Source organism: Pimephales promelas, chromosome 8, assembly GCF_988280905.1.
Source record: "Pimephales promelas chromosome 8, fPimPro1.hap1.1, whole genome shotgun sequence".
NCBI lineage: Eukaryota > Metazoa > Chordata > Actinopteri > Cypriniformes > Leuciscidae > Pimephales > Pimephales promelas.
The window spans coordinates 3,267,035-3,279,629 of NC_142776.1; the positions used below are offsets into that span (position 1 = coordinate 3,267,035).

A 12,595-nucleotide genomic window follows, 5' to 3' on the forward strand; every position below is an offset into this window, starting at 1 on the left:
TCATAATCCAGAGTTTTGAGAAGATTGGAGAAACTTAATTTTTCGCCCAAAAATGAAAAAAAACGAAAGGGGTAACACTGTCGTTTTTTTTTTTCGGGTCGAAATTTTGAATTTCGATATCTCAGCTCTGGAAGGGTCTAGATCCTCCATTTTTGCACTCAGGTCAAAGTCTCACAGCCCTCTATCATAATCCAGAGTTTTGAGAAGATTGGAGAAACTTCATTTTTCGCCCAAAAATAAAAAAAACAAAAGGGGTAACACTGTCGTTTTTTTTTTCGGGTCGAAATTTTGAATTTCGATATCTCAGCTCTGGAAGGGTCTAGAGCCTCCATTTTTGCACTCAGGTCAAAGTCTCGTGGCCCTCTATCATAATCCAGAGTTTTGAGAAGATTGGAGAAACTTAATTTTTCGCCCAAAAATGAAAAAAAACAAAAGGGGTAACACTGTCGTTTTTTTTTTCGGGTCGAAATTTTGAATTTCGATATCTCAGCTCTGGAAGGGTCTAGATCCTCCATTTTTGCACTCAGGTCAATGTCTCACAGCCCTCTATCATAATCCAGAGTTTTGAGAAGATTGGAGAAACTTCATTTTTCGCCCGAAAAGGAAAAAAAACTAAAGGGGTAACACTGTCGTTTTTTTTCGGGTCAAAATTTTGAATTTCGATATCTCAGCTCTGGAAGGGTCTAGAGCCTCCATTTTTGCACTCAGGTCAAAATCTCGCGCCCCTCTATCAGAATCTAGAGTTTAGAGAAGATTGGAGAAACTTCATTTTTCGCCCAAAAAGGAAAAAAAACGAAAGGGGTAACACTGTCGTTTTTTTTTCGGTTCGAAATTTTGAATTTCGATATCTCAGCTCTGGGAGGGTCTAGAGCCTCTATTTTTGCACTCAGGTCAAAGTCTCGTGGCCCTCTATCATAATCCAGAGTTTTGAGAAGATTGAAGAAACTTAATTTTTCGCCCCAAAAATGAAAAAAAACAAAAGGGGTAACACTGTCGTTTTTTTTTCGGGTCGAAATTTTGAATTTCAATTTCTCAGCTCTGGAAGGGTCTAGATCCTCCATTTTTGCACGCAGGTCTAAGTCCCATGGCCCTCTATCAGAATCCAGAGTTTCAAGAAGATTGGAGAAAATTATTTTTTCACACAAAAAAAAAAAAACGACAGGGGTAACACTGTCGTTTTTTTGTTTTTTTTGGGTCCGAAATTTTGAGTTGTTCTGATCTTCTTGAAACTCTGGATTCTGATAGATGGTCATGAGACTAAGACCTAAATGTGCAAAAATTGAGTCTCTACACCCTTCCAGAGCTGAGATATGGATATCCCACATAGCATTTATGCTATTATAAAAATAGTGGGTTCGTGGACGGTGGAATTTGGGTAGTGTATTTTTTGGACATTTTAATTAAAGTTTCTTTCAAGATAAAAACTATTTTACTGCACTCAGGAGGCTCCCCTGAGTCCTTAGCCCCAAGCGCCATCCCATAATTCCACCATCCACAAACCCACTATTTTTATAATGGCATAAATGCTACGTGGGATGTCCATATCTCAGCTCTGGTCTAAGTCCCATGGCCCTCTATCAGAATCCAGAGTTTCAAGAAGATTGGAGAAACTAATTTTTTCGCATCAAAAAAAAAAAAAACCGACAGGGGTAACACTGTCGTTTTTTTGGAGGGCCGAAATTTTGAGTTGTTCTGATCTTCTTGAAACTCTGGATTCTGATAGAGGGCCTTGGGACTTAGACCTGAGTGCGGTGTCTAAAATATTTTTCACTGGTGTCTAAAATATAGGTGTCATAATTGTCTGTTATTGCAAAAAAACTGCCGGTGTGGTATAAAGTTACTTTTAGGCCCCATGTATACATTTTAATCTGACCCTACATTATCACATACACCATGCTCTCTAAATATCAGCATAAACAACTGAAAACCTCATCACATGACCCTGTTAAAATAAAGAATTTCAATTTGACACACTCACTCACACACTTACATATATATCACTGCACCCAATACAAGCTATATCTATCAATTGATAAATCACTCATTTAGATTCAACAGACAGAGACGGTGATAGTGTAAAACTGGGTAGTTTATTGCTTGTGTGTGTTTGAATGAGAGATTCCTTCACAATCTTCAAACTGCACAAGCGCACATTCATCTGAATCGTGTTTTCCACTCATCTCGACGGCAGATCTATCTTACAGAGAGTGTGTGAGCGAGAGAAACAGAGGCCCAGAGCCCGGTCTGACCACGTATAAAGAAAAATCAAAGCATTCGAAATATGGTGCAAAGAAAGAAAAGAAGGCCAGACGTTACATTGTAAAATCACATAGCAATTGGTAATTACAGGGAATGCTAACTAACGTTTGATTACATGATATACAGAAAGAAAAAGCACGAGACGCCACAGATTCTGAGGAGAGAGACGTACAACAGCCGCTTTTCATCTCACTGAACGTTTTAATATTAGAGATCTGTCCTCCCTCGGACCTCAGACACTGGCATCTCTCGACAGAACCGCGTTTTATCTCGGTGTGTGTTTGCACACTGGAATCTTTTTGTACTGAATAAATACAATACGTTACGAGGTCGTTACGAGGACTCCGGGGTCGTCTGCGGTAACAGGGTCTCGGGGGCAACAGGCATGTCTTTGACCGCAGGGTTAGGCGTGGCATCCAGTATGAGCGCTGGAGTTTGCACGTTCGCTAAGGAGACGGGCGGTGCGAAGTCAGATGGTGCCAGGGAAGATGGCAGCGTGACGCCTGGCATGCTGGGAAGTGTGGAAGAGAGAACGGGGTGCATGGGCAGAGGAGAGATGCCAGGCAGGTTCAGAGGAGGAAGAGGGGGCAAACCTAAAGAGACAAGAGCGTTTGCATTAGTGTGATTAAAACAGCGCCTTGACAATTCATAAAAATCACATTCATTTGTATCACGATGACTGCTTTTCTGCCCCCAAATTGATAATTAAGACTTTTGCATTACTATTTAAATGAGTAGTTCACTTTTGAAAAAACTTTTGCTGATAATTTTCTCACCCCCATGTCATCCAAGATGCCCATGTCTTTCTCTCTTCAGTCGAAAAGAAATTAAGATTCATCAGATTTTTGATGAAAACATTCCAGGATTTTTCTCCATATAATGGACTTCAATGGGAACCGTTCACGGTTCAAGATCCAAAAGACAGTTTCAGTGCAAACTGTTCAAAGGGCTTTAAACGATTCCAGACGACGAATAAGGGTCTTATCAAGTGAAACGAGCGCTCATTTAATTAATTAGTTGAAGTTTTATAAGCTCGCCTTGCTCTGTTCGGTGACGCACGTAGGTGACTCTCCTGTTTGAACTCGTTCATCAAACTGAACAAATCTTTTTCTGATTCGTTTTTTATTCATTCAACAAACGAAACGAACAAATTGACTCGGAAAATGATTCGCTCATTTTAATGTACGAGTTCGAACAGGAGAGTCACGAACGCTCATCACAGAACAGAGCAAGGCGAGCATTTGTGCTTATAAAACATAAACTTTGTTATTTTTTTTAAAAATGAGCGCTCGTTTCGCTCGATAAGACCCTTATTCATCGTCTGGAATCATTTAAAGCCCTTTGAACAGTTTGAAGTTTGCACTGAAAGTGTCATTTGGACCTTGAACTGTTTGGTTCCCATTGAAGTCCATTATATGGAGAAAAATCCTGGAATGTTTTCATCAAAAACCTTAATTTCTTTTCGACTGAAGAAAGAAAGACGTGGACATCTTGGATGACATGGGGGTGAGTAAATTATCAGCAAAAGTTTTTTTTAAAAGTGAACTACTCCTTTAAAATGCTTTTTTTACATGTTCTTTCGTTTTTGTTGCTGTTTGTCTTTATATCAGTGTCAGTGTTTCTCCATTGTGGTCTTGAGTTATCTTTCACGTCACAATATTCCTCATTTAAATAATTCCCGCCCAAAGAAGTTAGAAGTGTGTTGAAACTCACGTTTATGGTCAGTCTTTCAGGCATGAAAATCTATTCTAGTAGACTCCAAAAACAAAATCAAGGCTTTGCAAAAGGCATAATACTAGTAGGTTCCCATTAAGACATTTAAAGTGTTTGATTTGATCAAATTTAATTTAAGGGATACACCAGTTTTTTCATATTAAACTATGTTATTCCCTTAACTAAGACGAGTTGATACACACCTCTCTCATCTCAGTGTGTGCGCTCAATCGCTCTGGCACGCGAGACACTTTGATAGCTCTTAACTAGCCCAGTTCATTCAAAATGGGCCACGCAGAGAAGCGACAGAGAAGCTATGGTATTTCACCATACATTTTAGTTATCCACTGTACACGCTTAGAAAAGCACGTTTTATTTTGTGTCACCGTACTAGGTCGAGTTACACTACTCGAGTAAATGTATTTAAATAGAGAAAACCGTGGAGGTGTTTAGTCGCTTCTCTGCGTGGCCCATATTGAATGAACTGGGCTAGTTAAGTGCTATCAAAGTGTCTTGCGCACCAGAGCGATTAAGCAAACGCACTAAGACGAGAGAGGTGTGCATCAACTCGTCTTAGTTAAGGGAATAACATAGTTTAATATGAAAAAACTGTGGAGTATCCCTTTAAGGACCTTGTCAGTCACACACAAGTCAGGTCCTTCCTGTCTAAGTGGCCGTTCTTAGTCAGAATAAGCTGTAATAATGAAGTGTACCTGCTGTATTATGAGGTAACCCACTGATTCCAGCTAAAGATACAGCGCTAAGGTTCGGTAACGGTAGATTAAGGTTCGGGAGGTTAGGCAGGTTTGGCAGGGGAGGGAGACCAGACGGTAAGGACATCAAACCTACAAGCACAAAATAAAGATCATTTATTCACATAACAGAGAATGTGAAAAGAAACTTTTCTTCCAGCTTATATTACTTTGACAAAAATTACTTTGACAAGTGCATGTTGGTGGTGGTTGAGGAGATTCCCCCTTCCATGTAAAGCGCTTCGAGTACCCAGAAAAGCACTATATAAATGTAATAATTATTATTATGTTCTCTACCTGGTACACTGGTGGAGGGGGTGACAATGGGAAGGGTACCCAGCCCTGGGGTCACCTGAGTGGGCAGCAGGGGGACTGTAGGAACACCTGCAGAAAATGACAGTATTTGTATTATGTTAATATTATATATTATGAGTGATATGGAAAAAATATGATGCACAGCATAAATGTTGACATTTCACCTGTGTGGAGCTCGCTGGGCATCGAGGGCTGGGCAGAGCTGAGTGACAGGCCGGATAGACTGTCCTCAAGTCCTGTGGGAACAGGCTGTGACACAGGGGGCGGAGTCACTGCAGACAGCTGAACCTACACAAAACGTCATTGTAGTCAAACGGCTGACAAATATATCCAAATACACCATGTGAAATACACACACACACTTACCTCTGTGAAGCCGTCTTTCAACGGGCTGGTGGGTTCACTCGGGGTGTGTCCGGGGAAGCTTATTTTCTTGCCCTCCTCGAACGGCCGAGTTGGGATTCTGTGCAGGTAACCATAGCCGATGCCGCAGCCGAGACTGAACGGAGAAAAATAATCACGTCAGACACACACACACACAGGGGCAGGAACCAGAGGAGCAAGAGAGTTTCACACACCTGCCCTCTCCACCCCAGGCACCGTTGGGCGTAATGACCACTTCTCTGCAGTTGTCCGTGTCGGTGTTGTAGACGTAGAGTTTCAGGCCTTTGCCTTCATGGGTTTCTATCAATGAGAATAAGTCCTCTGACTGGAGAAAGAGCACAGCACACACACAATGAAGAAAACCAATAATAAAACACTGAAATGCATCTTGATTTTTTTTGTGATATATTCTACAATATTGCAAATTATGCTGATTTGATCTAACTGGCTAAAACAAAGGAGGAGTTGGTCATTTTGCATAAAAGGGCCCTGTGACAGTCTTGAACTGTTATTTTAGTATTATTTACATTTAACTATTCATTCTAAATTGGATTTTTTTTAAAAATATTTTCAGATTTCAAGTCACCTTTATTCATATAGCACTTTACACAATACATTTTGTTTCAAAGCAGCTTTACAGTGATAAATTGAAAATCATGCAACAGAGTTATAGCATCATAGTCCAACTTAAGTAAGTTCAGTGATGGTTCATTTTCATTGTAATAAAGTTATTAATTTAGTTCATATATATATATATATATATATCCGCTCTGGAAAAAAACAGTGATGTCATCATCCAGTCCAGTTCAGTTCTCATATATAATGGTGTCAATTAGGGATGGGCAACGATTAATCCCATCCAAAATAAAAGTTTGTGTTTACATGATATATGTGTGTGTGGTCTGTATAATTATTTTGTATATATCAATACTAACACATGCTAGTATATATTTAAGAAAAATGTGTTCTTAATATATCAAATATTTATATTTATAAATAATATTAATTATGTATAAATATATATAAAGTATATACATGCAAATATTTCTTAAATATATGCATGCATGTGTGTGTATTTATATATACAAAATAATTATACACACTACACACACATATATATTACGTAAACACAAACTTTTATTTTGGATGCGATTAATCGTTGCCCGTCCCTAGTGTCAATGCAGGCCGATCAATATATGATTTCAGTTTTAGTCATTTTGTGATGCGTTTACCATTTTTGTTAGTTTTATTTAACAATAACAACATAAGAATTTGTTAAAAACTATAAAACCAATCAGTTTTTCACTGCATGTCGTTGTTGTAAATGTGAAAAACATGTTTGTTTAAAAAATGTGTGCTCATGAATTTATGGAGTTTCTTAAAGCGAATTAATTCACAGCTTATTTTTCATAAAAAAAAAGGTGGAATTTGTATCGAACAAAACATTTACTGAAAAAAAAACTAAATATTTCTTGCAAATAAAAAAATGCAAAATGATAAATATATATTTTATTAACAGATAATGAGCACAGCACATTTGGGTCATTTCAGCTCTTTCTAGAATGGCTGAAGAATCTGCAATTGTTTTAATCTATATTTGAGCTGCAGAGCGTGATATCAATCGACAATTTATCCAAAATACAGATGTTTTTGCACAATTATCATGACGTCTGAAAAGAGTTTGTGATGTGTATGAGAGAAACGTACCTCGTTCATGACTGTGTCTGCTCCGATGATGTAGTCGGTGTGTGGTCTTAATCCTGCTAATGCTGCAGGAGAGTTTGGTTCCACTTCCTACAAAACAAGTGAAAAACGAGTCAAGGCGCATATTTCATCTTACAACTCGACTGACCGGCCTGTTTTACAAGAACACACCCATGCTGAATTACGACTGATTGACCAAAAGTTGTTAATCAAAAATGAGTTCACCAAATGCAACCCCACCCTTACAAAATATGCAGTGTAAATAAATAACTAATTCCAGCAGCTTTCTCTGATTACATTTCTCCACTTTCATTTACTCACCAAAACATGCCAGACGTTCTCATTGGCTCCTTCAAAGCTGCAAAAGCGGATGCTGACCCCCAGAAGACCCTGGCCGCCCCACATGTTGCTGGGAGTAACAGTGGCTTCCCGCAGCTCCAGGGTTTTGCTGCTGTACACTAGCATCTTCACAGGTTTCTCAACACTAGCCTTCAATATGTCTTTCAGCGTGTCATTATCCTTGTTCTGTATAAAGCAAAAAAAAAAAAACCATTAAACAGCAACAAACATACTAGGCAGGATTGTGTAAAATGATGCTATTTAACACCATACAAAAAAATTCATGTGTCAACCACATAGTCATTTTAATATTAAATAAATAATGTACAGTCCAGGTGTGCATATATCATATGTTTTACAATGGCTTCAAATGTGGTTCATCCAATCAGATTTTAAAGTCAGAACTGTCAGTTTTACTGTTTAGAGTCTTATAAGCATTACATAATACCAGGCTTCATATTTAAAGTATCTAATCCATTGGATAGTCCCAAAATTGGTATAATCATTACATGGCTATTCAATATATAAACCAATTTTCCATTTAAAGCTTGTTTCTTTATTGGTTTCTCACATGTTTATAACTTTAAAAACACTGGATGAGGTTCAATGAATAGTCAGTTCATACATTGAAGAGATGATGGATGACCATGCACCATGTGCAACAAACCTACCAGTCTCGTGTTGTTGATGGACACAATGAAGTCAAAGAAGGGTTCGAGTCCTGCTCTGTGCCCGGGAGAATTCTCCTGCACCTGCATAACAGAGAAAGCAGACTGCTTATACAATCACATTCAAAGATAACCATCAAGTAAAAATACCAAACATCCATATCTTCTGGCAAAACTCTAAACTGATACATATGTGATCATGAAATAATGCTCTTTGCATCATGAAAATGTCTAAGTTAACACTACAATCTTGACTGAGATGCCAACCTACAAAATATGCAGTCATGCAAGTTATGCATGCACCCAAATATCAAAATGACATACTGCTCTTACACACGTTATGCTATTTCTTGAGTAAATTGCTTTAGTTTAGGTCATTTTAAGTTGTGGAAGATGAAAACTGAACATTTTACAGCTATGCATAATGACATGTAGTAAGCTTCTTCAACACAGCCCATCCACACACACACAATTGCTTGTCACAGTGGGATAAATAAAGACGTGCATTTTAAAGGCTATCAGTCTTTGTATGTCAAAAGCTGAAAATAAATCTCTTGACATTTAACAGCAAAGATTTTCATTTAGCCACGTTAGCATTTAGCCGATGTGAGCAGGCCGCACTGACGTCCCCGCCCTCGATTTGAACTTTCCGCTGCCTGAGAGTCGCGATCTTCCGTATGGGTGAAAGAAAGACACCGATAGAGCGGACGGGTCTGTAAAACACACTCACTCTGAGAACGTGATAGCCCTCCGAACCACCTCCTGGAATTTCCAAACTCTGCGATCCCCCCATGATCCCCGCTGAATGTCGCCTGTGAGATTATAGTGAGTTTTAATATTTTTCTCCCAGCTGCCGGTTATGTGGACAGACACGTCAGAGTCTCCAAGGGATGCGCGCGACAGTGGTGAATGACGTGGCAGCGCAAGAAGGAGGGCTCGTGCTTATGTGGCGCACAGGTGAGACTGCAGCGGTACACACACACGGTCAAGGAGGCATTCTTCACATTATGAATCAGTGAAGCATGATTTATTTTTCATTTGTAAGCGTAAGGCAGGTAAACGATGGGATACGCATGAAGGTGCGACGTCGGACTGAACGAATCGTTCGTTTGAATCGAATCTTTTTGATGAATCGGTTGACCGGTTTGAGAAATTAGTTCACGAGTGGTTCTAGAGTTCTCTAGTCGGCAAGTCGTAAAAAAAAAAATCTGTTATCTTTGCTAATTAAAATAATATAGAATTATTTTTGTGGCTCCGCCTCTCCAAAGATTAGATTAAGATGATAAGGGGTGGGCGTATTTGCTGAATAGCATTAAAGGCACCATATGAAATCAATTGAACACTTTCTATTTTTTTTAATGAAATATACCAGTGTTTGTTATAAATGATTTATCAGTGCACATCATTACTTTTTTATGTGCCCTCTATAATTAAATAACTTCCCCTTCCTCTTGTAACTACATCTTTTCTCTGAAGATGTGTTCACCGGTGTGAGGGCGGGGCAACCTGTCACTCAGATGGGATCTCAGCAATAGACATCAATAACAATGTGCTTTTTGTAACTTATCTCTTACATTAAATTAAATACTTGTACAATAAAGTTTTAGTGCGTCAATGATTATCCAGTAGAACACAGACGTTCGCACATTTTACCACAAATCTTGTTGTCTTTTTGAGTCTTTTTTTAGTTCACCCAAAAATGAAAATTCTGTTATTAAGTTACTCACCGTCAAGTTCCAAACCTGTAGCCTATGAAGAAGAAGATATTTTGAAGAAAATCGGTAAACATCGACTTCCAAAAAATACTATGAGTCCCATTAACTGTTTGGTTAACGAAATTCTTCAAAATATTTTTTTTGTGCTTAGCAGAAGATAGAAATTCATATAGGTTTGAAACAATTTGAGTGTTGTCATTTTTGGGTGAACTATCCCTTTAATGTTAGTGTGGGGTTCAGCGCCCTCTGGAGGAAGTCGAAAGTGTGCAACATGTTTCCAGTTTCTTCATTTCTTTGTGACACTGCCTCCCTGTGGCTGAGTAGTAGATTAGAAGAACACATTTAGGCTAAAAAATGGAAAACATAAGCGATCTTTTATAGAGTCATGCTTTTGCAAATGTTTTACAAGTGAACTTATCTCTAATCTTTGCATTACTTAATTTGGCTCCTCGGCTCTGTGATCGGATACTCGGATTATTCATTAGGGTTTACATTACACGTTTAAGGTGATATAGTCAGACTACGTTTTGATTTTTGATTACTTTTGAGTAATTTTAAAGTGTCTATTGTTGAAAGATTATATATAACACACCTCAGTGCCTGTGAGTAGTTCGTTAAAATAAGAATGAAATAAAAGGAAACACAAACAATCTCAAGTGTGAAGTCAGCTTTAAAATAAAAGGGTCAGATTTTACATTTCAAAAAGACGACTAAAAGAACATTCTTATAGTTTAGTAGCTTTTATTGTGTTAATAACAGTTTACATATAGTGATTGCATTTTAAAGTGCCAGCCTTACTGAGGAGACCAGATCGCCCTCCTCACATTCAACAAGGAAAAAGATTATTGTGCATTTGTCAAAAACATTGAACATTAAATAAAGTCATCTTTCACATGGTCCAAAGACAACAGCTGAATCTTAATAATAAACCTTTGATAAATATTTATATTATTAACACAATCTTCCAGCATCCTGAGGACATCGTTTCCATCCTTCCCTCTAAGTTTGTGCTTTTTGCTTTATTGTTTTCTTTTGTGGTTTCTTCTCTTTATATATATATATTTATATGATGCTATAATCGCCTGAGTTGAATATCAATAATCAGCATTAAACATCTGGTTACTAACCTTCAGATAATTGATAGGATTGCTTGTAACATTCAGTCAAAGATACACACAATAACATTATAACACTAACACACTGATTGCACAGAGTTAAGGGCCTGAACAACAATAAACATATACAATATATTCATTTTTACTGTATATAAATGTCATACTATAATTTATATGCTTGCTTATTTCAAAGAATATCGAGTATATTGTAAAATGTATGGCACTAGTTCTGTCTTTGGCTCACAAGTACATTACAGGACTATTAAACATTTGCCTAAACTTGATTATATATGTATATATATATATATATATATATATCTTGTTTTAAAGTTCAAATGAAGAACCATTACAAATGGGAGAAATACTGAACCTTTAAACACTGCTCGGCCCACAATATAAATAAATTAAATATTTTTATATCGTTTCAAACGGAAAAATCTTGAATACTCATGTTTCACCTCACAAAGGTGTTGATTAACCACTTTACAAGTTCTAGAAACACAACACTAAAATACAGATCAACCACTGGTTCACACACAGACCCCACGACTACACAGAAAGGGCTTCGAGCTTCATTAAAAGGGTGGTGCGCCTTTGCTCGTCTTTATCTTGTATTTACAAACCGGTGTTACACACGATCCCAGTGGACTTAAACTGTGCTGTAAGGTGACCGTGTAGTTATGCTAGGGAAAAGCTTGCTCCCACCACCGAATAAAACAATAAAAGCAACCTTTATCTTACAATTCAGATTTTTTTTTGGCCAGGTAAAATTGTTTTATTTGTAATTGTAAGTTTATATCTCACAATTCGGACTTCATGATTTATTTTTTTGCGATTCCACATTATAATAACTCTCAATTCTGACTTTTTTTCCTCAAAGTGTGAGATATAAACTCCCAATTACAAATTTTACAAGTTTATATCTCAAAATTCTGTGAAAAAAATTCAGAATTGTGATGTAAACTCGCAATTATAAAACTTTTTTATGATGTTTTTCTCTCAATTGCAAGTTTATATCTTACAATTCACTTTATTTCTCACAATTCCACATTTTTATGACTCTCAATTCTGATTTTTTTTCCTCAAAGAGTGAGATATAAACTCAGAATTGCAAGAAACTCTCAACACATTTCTTTATTTGAGTTTATATCTCAAAATTCAGCGAACAAAAAAAATCAGAATTGTGATTTAAACATGCAATTATAAAACTTTTTTATGATGTTTTTCTCACAATTCCAACTTTATTTCTCACAATTCCTCATTTTTATAACTCTCAATTCTGACTTTTTTTCCTCAAAGTGTGAGATATAAACTCAAAATTGCAAGAAACTCTCTACAGATTTTTTTATTTGAGTTTATATATCAAAATTCAGTGAAAAAAATTCAGAATTGTGATATAAACTCGCAATTATAAAACTTTTTTAATTAAAAAAGTATGATGTTTTTCTCACAATTCCAACTTTATTTCTCACAATTCCACATTTTTATAACTCTCAATTCTGATTTTTTTTCCTCAAAGTGTGAGATTTAAACTCAGAATTGCAAGAAACTCTCAACAGATTTCTTTATTTGAGTTTATATATCAAAATTCAGTGAGAAAAAAATCAGAATTGTGATATAAACTCACAATT

At 37.0% G+C, this 12,595-nt stretch overlaps 1 protein-coding gene across 1 annotated transcript; it reads right to left on the reverse strand.

Annotated features, from left to right (window-relative positions):
* Nucleotides 1-2,071: 2,071 nt before the first annotated feature.
* gorasp2 (golgi reassembly stacking protein 2) lies at nucleotides 2,072-9,309 on the reverse strand. Its single transcript, XM_039649217.2, has 10 exons — nucleotides 8,865-9,309; nucleotides 8,138-8,218; nucleotides 7,449-7,652; nucleotides 7,131-7,217; nucleotides 5,618-5,748; nucleotides 5,406-5,538; nucleotides 5,204-5,327; nucleotides 5,022-5,108; nucleotides 4,686-4,817; nucleotides 2,072-2,852 (listed from the first exon to the last, which is right to left on the reverse strand). The coding sequence occupies exons 1-10, from the start codon at nucleotides 8,925-8,927 to the stop codon at nucleotides 2,593-2,595; spliced, it is 1,302 nt and encodes a 433-aa protein (XP_039505151.2). The 5' UTR covers nucleotides 8,928-9,309; the 3' UTR covers nucleotides 2,072-2,592.
* Between the last annotated feature and the right edge of the window lie 3,286 nt (nucleotides 9,310-12,595).

What these genes read in the sequence shown, in the direction of transcription:
- gorasp2 (XM_039649217.2), bottom strand. Translation starts at nt 8,927, where the DNA reads ATGGGGGGATCGCAGAGTTTGGAAATTCCAGGAGGTGGTTCGGAGGGC. An exon ending in AGGGCTATCACGTTCTCAGA is followed by an intron (nt 8,219 to 8,864) that starts GTGAGTGTGTTT and finishes TCTGTTATGCAG; the next exon opens with GTGCAGGAGAATTCTCCCGG. An exon ending in TGAAAGACGGCTTCACAGAG is followed by an intron (nt 5,328 to 5,405) that starts GTAAGTGTGTGT and finishes CGTTTTGTGTAG; the next exon opens with GTTCAGCTGTCTGCAGTGAC.